An 18,702-nucleotide genomic window follows, 5' to 3' on the forward strand; every position below is an offset into this window, starting at 1 on the left:
TCTTTCTATGAACGCAGTACCATTGGCATAATGCTGGAACTTTCTATATGCTGTATTTATGTGAACAGCTCCCATCTCAACTATCTTAACCTCTTTCATCATTATGTTGACATCAGCCAGACCACCATTATTCCAGTTGAGTCCGTCATGCCATACCATTTTCATTTTGGGCCTCTTCCACCTCCAGTGACCTCACTTTTACAGTCAGGCATGTAGGGGTTGTTCCTCGTTTGGTTCCGTCTCTGTTTTGCCATTCCACTGTGACACGGTGTAACCCCACAGACAGCTCTAGCGTCACCATCCTCTGAAAGCCCCAGCCCTTCCTCCCCCGGGCAGTGCCATCCTTACCGTGAGTATGTCCTCGTGGTGCCACTCAGCATGCCACAGACACCTGCTCTTCATTCGCCACTTCCCTGTGGGGAAGAGTAGACACGTTTGTGACTGCGTCAGCTGAGGGGCCTGTTTCACGCAGCCTACCAGGGTGTCACGGAAAGGCGGGTGAGCGGCTAGGTCCTGGAAGGCAGCCGTGAGAGGGCGCCTGACGCAGGCAGGAGGCGAGAGCTCAGGCTGCAGGTTCTGTCCAGCCTATCTGAGTCTCGCCCACCTCACACGTGACTCTACCAGTCAGCGGGTAACAGAATGTTCAGTGTCTGCCAGTTGGCCAGTCCGGCCTGCTGCGCTTTTAAAATAGGCAGCCCTGACAATGTGCCACACCGCGGAGGGGTCCTCCTGTACAAATTGACCTTCCCTCAGGAGCTTCAGGTCCATGTGCCCTGGGGCTCCCCAGCGCGGGAGGCCCAGGCGGACAGCACCTCGCAGCGGCTCACATCCTCCTCCCCGACAGCCAACGACACAATGCCGTCTCCAGGGCTGCGCCTTGAGTGTACACTCAACTCTGCTTTCAGCCCACTGTCAGAGCAAGATAGGCTACACTGGCAATACTAAGTCTGGGAAAGGGCAAAAGGAAAACCAGAAAGAAACAAGAGACTCAGTCTGGCTTCCCCGAGGAAGCTCTCCCAACACAGGGGGACTCCTCGAAGTCACATCCCAAGAGGTGCTGAGGCTGCCCCTTGACTTCCATGGAAGACCTGTGAGGAAAGACGTGCTCTCTGAGGGCCACCTGGTACTCCTCTATTGGCAGAGTGGTCATCACTACACCCCCAATCTTAGCACACTGCCACCCCAAGTTCATGTAGGAGGGCCGCACACTATGCTGGAGAGAAGCCATCCTTTGTACTTTAAAAGCCTGCAAACTCACCTCTATTGTGTGAGAAGGCACATGGGTCCAGGCTGGGAAGCGTGGCAGGACCAGGAGAGGGTGCGTGTGGCTAGTCTGTGTCAGTGTGACCGAGGCACTGGCATCTGCCTTGGGTGCCTTCATTTCCATGTCACCAAAAACCCCAAAGGGCAAAAGCTCGGATGGTCTTTGTCACAGCCTTCTGTAGCCTGTGTCAGTGCTGGGCGTGTGTCTGCGTGTCGTCCTCACACTCAAGCGTGAGCACTAAGAATTGGGGAGCGGCGTAGCAGGTTCACTCAGGTTTGCTGTAGGTCTGAAAGAGGCAGGGTAACATGTTAGGAGATAAAGCCATGGGCAGACCGCTCCCAGCACGCCTCCAGGGTGCCTGGTGTGGGTGGCGGCGTGGAGTGTTGTCTGCTTGGAGACGGTCCTGGTGGGAACCGAGTGTGCATCTTCTGTTTCTCTGTGTGGTTTGTCCGTGGCCCGGCCTGCTTGTGGAGTAAGACAGCTGCAAGCAGCTCAGGGAAGTTCAGAATGGGTTTGCAACTTCCTCCTGGGGGGAAATGGGTGGCCCGTGTGGTGGGTGGGGCAGGGAGAGTGGGCCCAGCTGGGCATAATGGCCTTTCATTGTAACTGGGTGAGTGACATCATAAAGGAACGCACACAGGGCTCGATTCCTCAGGGCCAGGCCGCACTGCCCTTGGGCCCAGTGACTCCAGCCTTGCTGCCAGCACTGGGGGAAATCCCATCTTCTGAGCTGAGGCAAAACAGATCAAGTCATTTACGCATTTGCTAGAGAGCTCTCCTGGCCTCTCCTTTTCTCTGATTACTGCACCCAAGAGCTTTTCCAGTAACGCTCTCTCCCCTTCTTGCAGCGTCCCTCTCGCTCACCTCTTCACTCCTTTTCAAGCTTCACAGCTTCTCTCCCCAACACCTGGCCTTTCTGGTCTCGATGGGTGCCGACTTCACCTGACTCTGTCCTCTTTTCAGTAAACCGTCTGTCCGGATTGTCACTTACTGCCATGAGGCATTCTGTTGCTGTAACTTTAAACCTTTCTCTAGTAGCAGCTTGTGACCTTGAAATCATTCTTTTAATCTCAACTACAGACCCATTACTTAACATGACCTTGAGCGTAATTGCTGGAACATATCCGATGACCAGTCTTGCAGAAAGCGGTCTTCTAAAATGGCCCCAAATCCAACAAGATGTCTCCCCTGCAAAAGAAAAAAAAAAAAAAGACAACCCTGTGGCCTGAGATACGCTCTTCCCTCTTCCTGATGATTGGCATCAGCGCCCCGTGTCCCGGGGCTACGCTTGAGCACCACGCAGCCAGAGGCCAAGACGGCTTTGCAGCCGAGCTTCCTTTTCAGCCCTCACTCTGGAGGACGCTGAGCGCCCCCCGGGGGCGGGGGCCACAGAGCACCTACAGAGAGGGCTGGTGCTGCAGTTGCAGACTGCTGCTCTGACCAATATGCCAAAATCCCACAGAATCGTAACAGCATCTTCCAGCTAATGAATCGAGCCCCCTGTGCACAACTGAACCCCACACTGTTTGACTTTTTTCCAGAATATTTTACAGTTTCTTTTCTTTTGTTTTGTCTTTTTATTTCAACAAAATGAAAATAGAGCTCGGAAGTAAGTTGTGTGAAGTGCTCCGCTCAACATTTGCAGAATTTTCTACCGGCTGCATGCACCCAAGTGGATCCTTTACTTGTGAATTTTAGTAGTCTGATTGCTGCTATGGAAATGTGATCCAAAAATCATGATATTTTCCTGTGATAAGTGAAGTTCACAAGGAAGAAATCAACATATGTTTCTTATTCTTCTGGGGGGGGGAGGGAGGTGGTAAATACACACGTGCATGTTACCTTTTATTCTGGCAGCTGCAGCGCAGGTAGAACTATTCTGTCAGCTTCCGTGCAGACAGGAAGCCCAAGGAGATAGATAGGAGAGAGGATCGAGGGTCATGGAGCTAGGGAATCTCAATCAAATAGGGAATCTGCAGCCTTCTAGGTTACCTGATCATAAAATGGGCAAAATTCTACTGTCAGACACCTAACTGAGTCATCCAAGAAGTGCGTGAGGCCCCGTGTTTGGGGAGAGTGCTCACCCCAGCGAGGCGCCCAGCCCAAGCCCTTCCACGAGACGCAGCTAGGACCTTCTGCGCGCCCACACATCGCCGGAGGCATCTGCTCCGATGTCTCCAAACCTCCGTGGCTTCTGTGCCAGCTTACTTGACTGGAAAGAAAGCTTGATGTGACTCCCTTCAGAAATGCATAAAAAGATACCTCACCCCCTACAAGGCGAGGTGAAGCGACATTCTAACACAGGGATTTTTAGCCACAGGCTCTGGCCTGCAGGAAAGCTCAGGGCTGAGATCCTGCTCTCTCTTTTTAAAAGGGAGAGAACTGTAGGTGTTCAGACTTCAAGGCTGGAGAGAGCAGCCTGAGACACTTTCTTGTCGTTATCAAACCTTGGACGAGGATTCAAGAGCACCCCAGGTCTTTCCGGCCATCACGGAGTGGACTGTCCAGCAGCCGGCCAGCACACCTGTGGGGCCTTTCCGTTCCCTAACAGGGAGCCCAGGTCAGAGCAGCACCGGGAAGGACTGGCGCCCACACCTCCGCTGTCCCCCGCTGCACTCTGTAACATGTTTCTCAGGATACAGTGTATTTTACCACGCTTGCAATCTTTTAGATGAGCACATACTCCATCTCTCTGGAAAGACCAAGAGGCTCTAAGCATTTTCATAGAGAAACGCAGTGGCAGTGACCAATTCGAACCCTGAGCTGCGTTACACTGCTGGAGACTGGTGTGGGCGCACCGGCAGGACGGGCTGCCACTGCGGAGCAGACCTGGCGACATACTGGATATCCGAGTTGGACAGCAAAATCACTAAACCTCACGAGCATTTGTCATAAAAATATCTCCCTGGCAGTAAAATCTTGCCCTGTGAATTTTGATTCCTTCTATGTAATTACTTTTCATTGAAATTGAGAAATCATAAAAAGCGCTGATCAGCATTAACATTATTCTCTGTAAGATGAGTCACCACCGAGGTAGTAAGGTGAGCGTGATTTTCCCTGCCCCCCAGTAAGTAGTTCAGAGAGACGTGGTTCTCTTTCTGAGCAAAACTGAAATTCTGGTTTCAAGCAAACTATTTTTGGAAAATCTTACTTTCTTGATATGTGCATTGAAATATTCCAATCAACAAGGAATAGTGAGATCTCATTCAGAAAGCCATTTTTTTTTCTGAACACTAACTTGCAACTATCAATCATATATGTGCAGTGATATTTCAAAGAATCTAAAAGTACCTTTGCAAGGAGAGAGCCCATCTGTCAGACGCTTTAATTGTTGTCTCACTTTTATGTACGATAAAAATCGAGGGCAGTTCTCCCAAGGAAACGGTCTGACTTCTCTCCAGAGTCGATGCAGTTTGAGATGAAAGCCACAGGAAAGACAACGAAGAATAAGAGAGCTATGTTTTGAGTTATCTTGCTGCTGGTTGAATAAAAGTCTTCTTTTTGCTAATAAGAATCTCACTTATCACTGTGTTTCATCAGGTGCAAATACCTAACCCAACCCATCTCAGACTAAACAGGGCTCACGCCTGTGTCTGGTCACGTAGGCATAGGAAGGTGCTCGCTGCCCAGCCCGTGGGCACTCCAGTTGCTTTGCATACTTCTTCCTATGTCTATCTGTCATGATACTGGAGCTTGAAGGAATGTGTTGGCTTTTCTCATAAGGTTCAAACCCTATGAGCCCTTCTCAATTCAACTTTAACTACCTGGTACGTTGTTGTCCTAAGGACACCTCATCTTACTCTCTCCCTCCCTTGGTGGTGTCGGGGAAGCATGCTTCTCATTGTACCAGACACATAACCAGTTTGGACTTTACCCCAGTGTTCAAGGCATTATCCATGCAGTTACTTGCTCTTGTCAATTTTGTGCATGCTCTTTGGAAGGCGTGAGATAGCCACAGAGCGCAAGGAACTGTTCTGACTTCAGGTTCTGTCTTTTAGATTAAGAAGTGTAAAAATGGAGCAGCGGAAACTGAATGACCAAGCAAATACCTTGGTGGACCTGGCAAAGGTAAGCGCGGCAGCTCAGCCCCCGACTCTGAGGGACCTCACCACTGCCCAGCACCCAGTCAGGCTGCCGGGGCGCCCGGCCCGACTCCGTCATAAACCGAACCACAAACCGCACTCAGAGATTTTCCTAAAGCTCTTGCTCCCGTATATACTGTAGTCCACACCCATCCGAAAGGCGGTCTTCTTGCTGTAGTTTGGAAGTACCGCGAGATACAGAAGTAGCATGTGGGACCATACCTTTGCGGATCCGACTTGTAGCAGCTTCTTGTCCTTGAGGGCAGAACTACATCCTGGCGTGACTGTGACGCTGCAGTGAATCCTACAGGGGACCAATCAGTGCAGTTAACACAGAAGACTGTCAAGTTCCCATTAGACAAAATACCAAAATTATAACTCAGTATCAGAGTTGCCTTTCAAAGGAAGTCATCACTCTGTTTGACATGTAGCTCTTCAGATCCTGCTGGCACATGTTCAGGTCAGCCCGGTGAGCCCGGCTTACCCAGGGGGCTGCTGGCTCATCGGGTACTGCACTGTGTGCCGTCTCCCCACCGACTGCCGGAGAGGCTGCACACCTCCACCCACAGTGGATGAGTGCTGCTTTTTCTGCACATCTTCTTGATAAAATGTGAGAATAAATGTGATAGTGCTTGAAAATACATGTTCCTCTAGTAGCGGTTAGAATAAAATCTCCCAAACATGTAGCTTGTTTGGGAGCAGGGCCTGTGATGTGGCATGTAAGAGAACCTGCATGCGGGGAGGGAGCAAACGGGGGCTGTGAGAGGTCCATCTGCCAGGGGACTCCTGGAGAAGCAGAAGTGCCCAGAGGCATGAGGAAGAAGAGCAGAGATCAGAGAGAGGATGGTATAGGTGGGCTTGGCCCTGTCCGATAGATGGGAAGACAGGAAGAGAGAGATGGAAAGAGAAAAATAGACCACAGAAAGAAAGAATGACAAATAAGAGAGCGTCAGAAAGGCAGACAGAAAGAGTGGAAGGAGGAGAGGACACTTGTATAGGGAATGACAGCGTTCTAGAAGTAACAGCCGTCTTAATTGTACTACAGGGGCGCCTCAGCTGTCTTCGTCACTCTGAGTTTGAGAGGGAGCTGCTGTCAGGGTCAAAGCCAGGGAAGAGAAAGGAAAGCAGCAGCGCCGACACAGGTCTCACGCGCACAGGAGACCGTGTTCTCCAATCTGGGGCCACGTCTGTGCTGTTAGAGCTGCTCTGACCTACTAACCCCCTAAATAATTTCCTTCTGTTCCCCATTGCTGAGGACCCCAGCTCCCTCCCTGGTCTGTGCTCTCCTGCCCAAGTGCATCATAAACCCCACGGTTGTGACGCGCAGCAGGCATGAGAGGTCGGTTGCCAGGTCCCAAAGCCTCATTCTAACCTTAAGGAGAATGGTGACCTTCAAGTTTCTGGTCTGTTCTTTCCCCATGCTCTGGTTGATTTAGAGTCCATGGTAGCAGCCACACTCACCCACCCAATGTGAGACTCTGAAATTTCAAAGCAAATTAATCAACTTTTGGGTTTCATCAATTCTGCAATATCACAGAACACGCTAAGTTTTCTGGTCATAAAAGATAATGTCCACACTGTGATATAGCCCCGTAATGGGCGGGCTGAGGGGGCTCTGGGCAGCAGGGAGAGGGTGACAGGACACTGCATTACAAAATCTCTGGAAAGGCTTCTCTCGGAGTCAGCCTCAGGAGTGCCTGACGTGCAGGCGTAGTGACAGCACGTCATCAGTAACTGGTAAAGATGAGTCAAGCAAAATAAATGCTAATTCCTCCTGACTCAAAAAGACTATGAGGATGGAATCTCAGTCATTATTTTCAAAAAGTTCCCCACAAGTGCTGCTCAAGAGATGAAACATCACCAAGCGTATGACCGCTTGAGAAATACGGAATTCGAAGACTTCCCTAGTTGTGAGGTGAGAGGAGAATGACCAGACGCCAACTACAGTAACTGGGGGTGAAGGTCGAGGTGAGTGTGATCTCACGCTCAGCCACGCGCTCACTCAAGCTCGGGGTTTCAGCCATCACAAAGATAAACTCACTGCAACATGGATGGAGCTGGAAGGGATCATGCTCAGTGAGAGAAGCCAGAAGAAAAGGAAAAATACTGGATGGTTTCACTTAGAGAAGGAATAGAGGGGAACCAGCTGAGGGATCAAGGGAAGAAAACCAGTCAGCCATTCTGTGAGGGAGGGGGAGGGGAAGGATCAAAATGGGAGGGAAGTGCACAGGCTCACGGGTGACTGGTGGCGGGAACTTTACTGGGCTCACACAGTGATGGAAGAGATAAATAAAAAGTTCAGGGTTTCTGACCATGGAAAATCACTGATTTCTTCCTCCCCTCATGTCCAGAAAGGTGTGATTTACAAATGATAAATGTGTTGTTGGTTTTCCGTGTACCAGCAACAACACACGTAGCTGAAAGACATGATTAATCTGCATCTTTCGCTGGCAGTGCTGCAGGAAACTCACTATCACGCTCTTTAATTCTCAAGTCTGAAACTTGCCAAATTTGGTTGTTTTAATACCTTCACATTTGAGGTTTACATATCAAACATCTAGAATCTATTTAAATAAAAAAGACATTCCCACAATTCTTAAGTTGACCATGACAATTTAACAGACTCACCTCCGCCCCATCTCAACATCCGTCTGCGTCTCCATGGGCCTCCTCACCCTAAGCCCCCTTACAAAATGGGGCTGCACAGGCCACACCCAGATGTTCTCAGGGCTTTCCAGCTTCTTCCAAAGGCCCGTTCTTGTTCCAGAGCTCCAGACTAGCTTGCACAAATGCCTTGCCACCTTCTCCAGTGTGAGCCCTAGACAAGGACAGAGCAAGGTCAGCTTGCCACTGTGCGTTGAGGCACAGAAACGCCACATGCGAAATGGTCTCCCCAGCTAACTGTCTGTGCCCTGCGCCACAGGAAAAGAGCCTTGGTGTGGCCAGGCAGGGAGCTTTAGGAGGGTGGGTCAGTGACACTCCAGCATGCTGCTTTCCCGTGCTGTCTCTGCTGCCCCAACCTAGGGGTGACTTGGGGCATCCTAGATGCGCGAACCATGGGAGGGGTGGGAGATGCCTGTGCTTTGCCAGCAGCCTCCTGCTGCTTCTCATCAGTGTGAGGAACCAGATGCCTTTCCAGGGGGATGCCTCCCCTAATTTTCTGGTCTCTGGGGAGAACCCCGAATAAGGAGCTTTTAGAAGAAGCTGGCCACACTCCAGGCAGCAGCTAGGTCCTGCAGTGGGCTGCAGAAGTGTGCAGCTCACCCACCTTGGGCCAGCAGGGTCACTGTGCTTGCTTCCCGTCTGCAGCGCTGGTGTCTTAGACCAATGCCCCAAAGAACTGCTCAGAAAGCATCTCCCTGGCTCCTCAATGATCCAGTCATCTTAGGGAAAGGAGCATGGTGCCAGAAGCAGAGCTCAAAGATGAGCTGGAAGGTGGAAGAGCCTGGGCAGGATGACTAGCAGGAATAGGTTTCAATCCCAAACTCCAAGGGGTGGGGAGCGCGTGTTTGATGAGTAAGGGTAACATGCGGACCAGCCCGTTCCCACTGTGGAAGCTGAGTTCCCAGATGAGATTGGCGGCTGAAAGCCTGTGGCGGGGAACACTGAAGGTGTCTGTCTCAGTTCTTCAGAGGAGCAGAGGATTTCTTACCCTAGGCCAGCCTGCACCCTGCACCCAAGCTGAGCAGCACATGAGAGTGGCGCAGACACCCTCCTCATAACCACACTGGCGGCGTCACCATGAGGCAGGCACTTGTGTCAGGCCTAGGTCAAAGGAGGACAGAAGCTGCGTATTAGTCACACACACACATACATGCCCATACGTATATGTGCACATATATCCTGAGACACATATTTTATCTAGTTCAACCTACACTAGTTCTATATCATGTAATAGGTGTTTAGCACCTATAGAATGATGATAATTCACCTTCGAGTATAGCTACAATGTACAGTGCCAGTTCTTTCAAATGACTTCTTTCCTGTCCTGTTCATTGTGGTGATCCACGAAGTTCCACCCATCCCTCTGTAAGTCTTTCCCATTTTCTCACTGCGTGGAGGCTTCCCGCTGAGTCCCTGAGGACTGCACGGTAAATACGTCTTTGTGGCCAAATTCAGGGGAGCTGCCCAAGTTCTGAGTCAGTGTCCCGTAGTCAGTCTGTCATCCTTCAGGGCCGCCCCCTCCTCTGTCTCCTTAGACCTTCAACCTGGGCTGTAAGCGCGTGTCAGGCATTGAGACGCTGGCGGACACAGCCCACTGGACCTAGGCTAGGATGCCACAAACAGCCCTTCTCCTATTTCAAACCAGGCTTCTCTGCAGAAGTCACCACCACCAGGAGTCCACCTTGTACAGCTGACACACACACACACACACACACACACACACACACACAGTGGCTCCCGTGAAGCTCCTTAACGGGACAGGGAGCCTGGACGGTGGGCCACGGGATGGCCACGCGTAGTCAAAGTCACTAGATGACTTGATCACATCAGTAGACCCAGCCACTCCGTCCACCCTCCTAATTTCTGCCTAACCTCACCATTTTAAATTGGAGCCCTGTGGCAATGGCATTAACCTGTGGCAAAGTGACGTTGATGTGCCGCTTTTTTAACCACCCCTGAAAGATAAGCATTTTGAGTGAAGATGTGTGTGTCTGCGCCAGCTAGCACCCCTGGCTGTGCCGAGGTCTTACACTCCTGCATCCTGGCGCCGCGCAAGACAGCAAGTGCGTTTCCCGGGCGTTGAGCGCCCTGCGCCGCGGCGGTCACTCAGCGGCCACTGCGGGGTGAGCCCGCGCCCAGGCAGTGTGGCTGAACCACGGCCCCTCTCTCCCCTCCGGTTTTGCAGACGCAGAACATCATGTACGACATGATATCCGACTTAAACGAAAGGAGCGAAGACTTCGAGAAAAGGATCGTCACCTTGGAAACCAAGCTGGAGACGCTGATCGGGAGCGTGCACGCCCTCCCCGGGCTCATCGGCCAGGCCATCAGGCAGCAGCACAGGGACTTCCTGGAGGCGCAGGCGGACCGCTACGGCGAGCAGGGCCCGCCCGGCGCAGGGCGCTCCCGCTCCTCGTCCCGCCGGCGGCGCTCCTCCTCCACGGCGCCGCCGACTTCCTCGGAGAGCAGCTAGGCGAGGTTCAGTTACCCACAAAATAAGACTTCTTGCCATCATATGGTCAATATTTTAGCTTTTATTGTAAAGCCCCTATGGTTCTAATCAGAGTTCTCCGGGTTCGATGTCAGAATCCTGGAAACCTGAACACTAAGTTTTAGGCCAAAATGAGTGAAAACTCTTTTTTTTTTCCTTCAGATGCACAGGGAATGCACCTATTAACTGCTCTATAGATTGTTCCTCCTGTAATTTCACTAACTTTTTATTCATGCACTTCAGACAAACTTTACTACTACATTATATGATATATAATAAAAAAGTTAATTTCTGCACATATTTGTTCAGTCATTTGGCATTTTTAAAGGTCTGTGTCTCCCATTTTTTTTCAAGGTAAAAAGCCAATTACCCCATTCACTGGGATATTACACTTGCTCACTCGCTCCAACCCAGCCTACCAGGGTGCCAGTCGCAGTTCTAATTGTGCCCAAACCATGTGGAGAAAGCCTCGTAGATCCCAGCAGAGACCGCTACCTGTTCCCACGTGTATAAATACATATTTACCACATTGAGGAATACAGTTCTGTATACGTAAGTATAAATTAAAACAAACAGCGCAGATGTTGTCAGAAGTGTGCCCAGTCTGCATGGAGAAAGGAGCGGCCCTGTGAACTGCTAACTTCACCAGTTCGGGCCTGTCTTCCCACACGGGCCTTCCTTACGAGGGGCCCTAGGCCGCCTTCCTGTCCTCAGCGCTCGGACTCCGGCACGTGCCTGTGCAGAGCTCCTAGCGCACCGCGGCCATGAGGCGCCTCCCCTGGCTGCGCTCACAGAGAGGCCAGGGACGGTGGCAGCGTCAGCACCACTCACGGGCTGTGTCGCTCTTGTTTACAGCTGGTTTATGGAAAGAGAACCCACATACGTCTTTCCCACTTCACCCCAAGAATCCACTTGGCTCAGAAGCACCACCTCTGGGGGCGCAGCTGCAGGCTCCCCTCACACGGCGTGGGCTCCAGGGGGGTGGGGGGGGCCACTTCACAAGGGTTAAGACTTCACCTGGACAGCTCATGATCCCGCCTGCTTGGACGGCTCGAACCCTCAAAGACGCTTCATTTTCAGAGCAATTTGCCTTTGCCCGCCTTCTCTGTATTTGACACGATCGCCTCTGGTGTCTGTCTGACACCTTGCAAGTGGCTGGCCTACCGAGCACTTCTCTCCCCTCACGCAGTACTCGATGTCAGCAGCACCTTGCCTACTTAAGTGATTCATAACATCATAACTCTTGCTATTGTCTGCGAAGCGTGCAGAAAACCAAGCCTATCCTTTCAAGCTCAAGGACACATGACCATGATTTCTTGATACGGCATGAAAACTGCTTACCAATTATTACCCATCCAGAGTGGCTAGGCTGGAGGTGTGGGGTGGGGGGCCTCATCCATACACCTGATTTTATGTCAGCCCAGGATCAGTAATAATAATAATAATAAGTGCCAGGAAAACTATGAGCACACCACTTATAGAACCATACTGTCAAGTTAAATAAACTGGAAAGTTCTGCAGCAAGATTTTACTTTAAGGGTAAAATTAAAATCTCCCTTTATGTATCTGGGGTTACATACTAATTATCAATTATTTGGGGTAAATATTGGGTGCCAGCAAAATTTTGAAAAGAGGACTGAATTGTTGCAATGGAGAAAATTTATTCCTGCTTTTATACCTCTTGTGCCACAAAAAGGCAGAGTAACAGATAATTAAGTTTAATTATCACCTAACTGACCAATTAGCACTGCCACCCCAGAATACTAGGTGACTACTAGAGAAAGAATAATGGATCGCTCCTCTTGTAAAAAAAAAAAAGAGGGCGAGGGCCCTCCCTGGTGATGCAGCGGGTTAAGGCACAGCACTGAAAGCTAAAAGCAGCCACTTCAGCGTGAGTTCCATTCCCGGCCAGGGAGGTGACCACATAGCTCTGCAGACCTCTCCTGACCCGCCGGCTGCTCCCCTCAGCAGGGTACTTCATTGATCTGCCTGTTCTGCTCCCCACTCTGTCTCTGGTGAAACCTCTCACCACCCCTGCACTTCTGGCCTGTACCCCAGCTCTGTATGCAGAAATAAAATCTTTAAAAAAAGAACATCAACCAAATGCATAGTAGAACCTAGGAAATATTGCACATTTTCTCCCTATTTTCTTCTCTGTCGGTTATTTTCTGAGAAAGTCCTCATCAAATCATCTGTAATTATCCAATAACCAAAACATAATAATGCATGCCCAACACATGGTGGGAATAGCGAAGAGCCATGGTGAATATGAACCTGAGAAAAGAATTGGAAGTCCATAGCCCCCGTGTTTCCACTTGGCTCCACCTGGAAATTCAGGATGGCAGAATAAAACCAGCAAGAGGGGAAGCAGACCTGGGCTCTTTCAGAAAGCGGTCCCACGCTTGTTCGCGTGCACTTGAACGGCCTCCCCTCAGCCTCCTCTGTAACTCCTCCTCCCTCTCTCCTTTGTCACCTATAAACAAAAGTGAAGCCCCCCCCCCCCCGATGTGAGGGCTCTGCAAAGCCAATGCCTACTGTGCCAATGACGGTGGGTAACTGTCTCTCTGCCCCCAGGGTGGGGAGGAAGTAGGGGTCTCCCTAAGATGTGCCATTCTTACAGCTCTACCCATCTTGTCTGCCTCATTTATTTTTTTAACTTATTTTTATATCATTCATTTAGTGCCCTCTTCCATCTTCGTCATAATACCTGTGGACTTTCCACCCGTGCACCTGCCCCCGTCCACTTTTTTAATCCCATTCCCTACTTCACCCCTGTAAAATATCTCTGGTATATAGCTGTTCATTGTTTTTCACTTTTTCTTTATTATGCTTACTTCCCCCTCCCCACGTCCCTTACCCTCCTGCTATGAGTGAAACCATCTGGTATTTTTCTTTCTCATTCTGGCTTACTTCACTAAGCATGATCCCTTCCAGCTCCATCCATGTTGCTGCAAAAGGCATGAGTTTTACCTTTTTATCGCTGAGTAATATTCCATTGTTATTCTTAAAGCCCGTTACTATTCATATCCAAAGTCTATCCCCATTGTTTAGTGTGAACTAGAGTATCAGCCACTGTTGGCTTTGTCTCTGTGGCTTCAACACACTCTCCCTTCCTGGGGCCTCCCATACAATCTGTTTATAAACAAGACCCAGCAACTCCGAAGATGCTCCTGCCCTGTGTGCAGGACCTGGGCTTCGGGGACAGGGTGCTGTTAGATCCCGCAGCGGGCCACGGCTCCCTGTTTCCCCAAGTCCGTCTCCCCAGTTCCCAGCTTATGCCCTCTTCTCCGAGCCCGTGAGGCACACCAGTCCAGTCTGTGTTGCAAATGGACTGTCTAGTCAACTCACTGAGTAAAAAGATCAAGCTGCTTGACAACTGGAATCCGTAGAAGCTGTGGGTCTTTGGGATCCCCAGACGCAAGGACACAATGTGTCCCCTCACTGTCCTATCACCTGGGGCCCTGAAGGCTGGCCCTTTTTCAGACTCTGAAGCCAAATGGGGAAACAAGCCCTGTCAAGTATGCTAAACAGCATTTGTGTTTAACATAGAAGCCTGTGAGCCCCAAGGTAGGAAAGAGCAATGAGAGCACCTCAGATAATTCCCATCTCCAGTTTTGGAAACACTGAATTTTTCCCCTCAATTGGTGGCCTTTTCTCTGGTTGTGGGTTTTTCCGCTGCCCCACACAGGGCTCGGGGGCCTTGGGGTCACGCAGCAGGGTGGCTACAGAATACTCAAGGGTGAGCTGTCCTTCCTGTGGTGTCAGGCTACCACGGGGGGCGAGCTAACCTGTACCCTGGCCACACCTCATGTCTGAGCGAGCAGCTGCCAGCACATGTACTCCCACGGCACCCCAACAAACAGACACTTTCTCCCCAGCCTCCCACCAGGTCACACATCGCCCCCCTCTTCCTTGCTAGAAAAGACCTCCTCTCACTGTCTGTGGCCCAGCTGCAGAGTTAGCAACTTCTCTGGATCCATGCGCCCTGAGAAAAAAAAGTTGTAAGGGGACCAAAACAATGACAGAACCGGCTCCTTTTGGGCACCCGCAGGTGATGGCACCAGTCACCCTGACGAAGCAGGGCCAGCTGGGGACTCAAGCTGAGTCTGCGTGGGCCAACCGCAGAGAGGGTGGGGGCGCGGGGGTCTTCAGGTGGTGTGTGAGGGCGACGTGAGATCCTGGAATAAAGACAACCAAACTGTATCTTCACTGTGAAGGAGACATCAGCGTTGCTTATTAGTAAGACGCCATTTGGCAAGATGTACAGCAAGAATCTGACACCTCCTGCCCTTAGCATTCTCGAGTACCTTGTTCCGTCCAAAAGGCCAGAATTCTCATGGCGCCACCTACCAGTGCGCTGGGGGCAAGAGTGGGTGCTCGCCCGTCTCCCCCACTCTCATGCTCATAATGCCACCTCGCGTCATGCTGACTCACACAGAAAACCACCATTCCCAACTTTTACTGGGTTTACTGCTCACCAATGGAATTGTCAGTTTGAACATCCGTAATTCTGTGGGCTGTGCTGAGTCCAAAATTGCCTTCCTGTTGGTTAAACCCTGGGGAGGGTGGGCAGCATACGAAGGAAAAGTCTTTCACTGAACCGACACTAATTTTTAAGTTTGTAGAGAAAATGTATATGAGAAGGAAACACACACTTCCTTAAATGACCTGGTAAGGCCTTTTTCACTTGTTTCTTGAAGTGCACTGGGGCATGTTCACGGCATGAGGATGGCGAGTCTGTGGGGAGGAGCCCTGGCGAGAGGGGTCTGGAGTTCCTGAAGCACTGCTGTTGGCAGGAAGGGAAGCCGCCAAAGTATTCTCAATTTATTTTAGCCAAATAAATTTTGTAAGAAGCTTGTATTTGAAAAAGCTAGGGGTAATGAGCTTTCTGTCAAGAAAATTGAAAACACTATCAAACCTCTATAATTAAAATCAATGGCACTGCTGCAAAAGTAGAAAGAAGTGACCGTGAAATATCCAGAATGGGAAGCCCAGAAATAAAATGAAGTGTGCATGGAAATCCATTACATGATAAGGGGGTCGAGGGGAGAGTCAAGTCACTGCAGCAAAGACACTTCTACATTAATGGCCTGAGATAACTGGATGAATCATTTTAAAAATATCATTGGATCCTTATAAAATAGGAAAGTTCAATGGGTCAAACTGCTAAACATAAAACTGAAATGACTCAAGTTCTAGAAAATTTCTAGAGAAATTCTCTCACGCCCGGACACATTGGTGGTGGACGATGGGTGGTTCAGAGGTGGGTGCCGCATGGTAACGGTATCTGATGAGAGGATCCTAGTGGCGCCTCAAATAAGACATTTTCCTAAAAGGCCAAGAATTCTCCTTTTCTGCCATTCCAAAATAAAGCAAGATGATCCCAAAAAGACGGACTGAGACCAATGTAAGTTGGTTCTTTAGGCTCTAACCTACCCTACACTCTCCAAAGGGCCCAGCTGTACAAAAGTGAACCGACACCCCAAAAGCACACTTCGTCCTGTAAATAAATAGGACCTCAATCAGAAATAATTTTTTTTTTTAAATGTCAAAGATAGAGAACTAATGGCAACAACATTCATGTCACCTTTCTGGATTATACCCTGATAAAGAGGAAAAAACAAAATCCCGAAGATGTTACGGAAAAATGAGCAAATTCTGAATATGACCAATGGATTAAGTATCTCAGTTGTGGGGTCAAGCCTCAATTTCCATATGTGGCTGACTCTACTGTGCTGCTTTTTCCTTGAAGTAAGTGACATGCAAGGTAAAGGAGTATGATGTCTTCAACTTACTCTTACACAGTGCGGGAAGAGCCACCCACACACGGGCCAGTAGGAAAAGTGGGCAGGACTGAAGCAGCAATTCGGAGACATGCGAATTAGCAAATTTAGGAAAGCATATTTAGAGGCTCTTTGTATTCTTTCCTATAAGTTGGAAATCAGATCGAATTAAAACTTTACGAGAAAAGTAAAGGTCCGTCAGAAAGGAGCAGTCACAGTAAGCTCTGCAGAAAGCAGAAAGGTGCAGAGGCCATACTTATCTGTATTCCCCAAAAGTGGCATACTGGGGTTCCAGGCACTGTGAGCTGTCAGGAACACTAGTTATTTTGGGTTCTAGTTTTTGTTGTTCTGGTTGATGTGTAAGACTAGCACAGTAATTTACAAACACTACAGAGGAAGAAAGAGAGCTGTCCACGCAATATAATTAGGAAAGCACAGGGATCTAGACATTATGATTATGTTTATATAAATATCCAAACAATTTTGGGATAAGATTAACAAGAGGGTTCCACTCATTTACTGCACAAAGACTAAGGCAGAAAAGTCATTCAGCAACAAATAATTGCAAAGCCATCCTTTTGAAATGCTTCTGTATTTGATGAACTGCTAGAGGTGTTTTTGTCCCACTGTCGCGCTCAGATGTAGTGCCCATGGCATTCGCCCCACTCAGCCGCCGGGAGCTGTCACACGGTGCCATGGTCTTCCCTCCTCTGTTCTTAACCCTCTCCCTCCCCTGCTGAATGTGTCTGGTGTATTCTTTGTCTGTTATATAAAACTAGTTTCAAGATATAAACAGCAGTAAACATTTTTAATATTCAGGGGTAAATTTAATGGAAGGGTTAAAAGACCCTTATACAGAAAATTAATCTTTAAGATACTTTTTGAAAGGGCAGACTAACCCGTATTTATGGGTGGGATGGTTCAATTGTATGAAGATACTATTGCTCATCTAATTGAGCTAAAAGTAAAATAAATAAATAAAATCACTGTGATCCCAGTGCCCCAGAACTTTTGAGAACATTGAAAGTATACATTTAACATTTTTAAAAGACCACAACAGTCAGACACCACATCACTTCTAAAGAGGAAAGTTGGAAGTCTTTCATTATAGAGACACAGTAATTAAAGACCGCGTGGCCCTGGCTGAGCAGTACAGACTATACAGAAGTGATCGTTCTCATTTATGGACCGAGGGCTTGGAACTAAAGTGCCACTGAGCACTACAGAAGCGGAAGGTTGCTTCGTTACGCCGCATTATGAACTGTCCTTGGACTTCTGTGATCGGCCTGGGGAGGGCTAGGGCTCCCTACTTCACATGTGCACATAAGAATCAATCTTGGTTCCCTGGAGCTATATTTATGTCCTACCTTGTGCATATTCGCTAAACTACTAAAAGTAACAGATTTTTAAAAAATAATTTTTCTGCAAGATTTATAGGGAAAGCATTGAGATGGGGAGCGAGGGGACTTAGACACTCACGGGTCTTGAAGAATGGTTCCTAAAAGCTATTGCTATGCAGGCCAAGACTTGGGGAGAAGAGGACAGTAGCCCCAAATAGTTTGGAGGTAGAACGAAGTGGACGGGTGGCCCACCCCAAGGAACTCTAAGGAGAGGGTGAGTCTCCAGTGCCCCCACCCCGCTTCTGTCAGGGCGCAGAGACAAACAAAACGTCTGCATGTTCTCCCTCACATGCAGCCCAACATAAGCTCACAGTGTTCTTCACACCATCCTTTGCCAGTGGAGCAGCACAATGATCTATGTGCCAGAGCAAGTCAAGAAAGCAAAGCTGTCAACAAAGCTCAGATTCACAAAGGAACAAAATGTGTTCATGTGAGAGACCCCGACACGGTCCAGATGCTCGTCCACTCAGAAACATGCGACGCAGTCTGTATGGAGCAACTACGGACACTGAGACAGAAACACGGCCACTTCAGCTCTCCCAGGCTGACTGACACCCCAAGGAAAACATGCACACCTCTGATGCCTATGGGAGCCCCCTGAAACTCAGAGGTGACTGTTTAAATCCCAAGGGAAGCTCCAAATGACTGAAGTAATATTTCCGCAGACTAAAACCACACATTCATCATAGGAATTTTTCTGCATCATTTAGAGCATAACACTTCAAAAATGATAACTGCCAAATGATTTCAGGGCCCACGTTTACATTTGAGCTTGAAATTATGTTCTTGTCAAAAAAAAGACCAAAAGATATCTGAGCACAGCATGCAAAAGGTTAGCAGTAGTTAAAACAGAGAAGGAAAGTTGATCCACCACATTGCTAGCGAAAGACCACGTGCAACGCAAATCTTTTTTTTTTTTTTATACACAATCAGGCATTAATTACTCTAGTTATAGTGTATGCAGTTATTTTTCACACATTCCAACTACAGGGATATACTATGTTTATGGACGGGATGA

General features: G+C 49.1%; 1 protein-coding gene across 1 annotated transcript in view; it reads left to right on the plus strand.

Annotated features, from left to right (window-relative positions):
• Positions 1-10,801, plus strand: part of KCNN2 (potassium channel, calcium activated intermediate/small conductance subfamily N alpha, member 2) — a 121,386-nt gene extending 110,585 nt beyond the window's left edge. Inside the window, exons 9-10 of the mRNA XM_012727739.1 lie at positions 5,263-5,332; positions 10,196-10,801. Of these exons, the coding sequence (XP_012583193.1) occupies positions 5,263-5,332; positions 10,196-10,483 (358 nt within the window). The 3' untranslated portion in view covers positions 10,484-10,801. The remainder of the gene's footprint in view (positions 1-5,262; positions 5,333-10,195) is intronic.
• The last annotated feature ends 7,901 nt before the right edge of the window (positions 10,802-18,702 follow it).

This window comes from Condylura cristata, unplaced genomic scaffold (assembly GCF_000260355.1).
Source record: "Condylura cristata isolate star-nosed mole 26May11 unplaced genomic scaffold, ConCri1.0 scaffold00021, whole genome shotgun sequence".
NCBI classification, from domain to species: domain Eukaryota; kingdom Metazoa; phylum Chordata; class Mammalia; order Eulipotyphla; family Talpidae; genus Condylura; species Condylura cristata.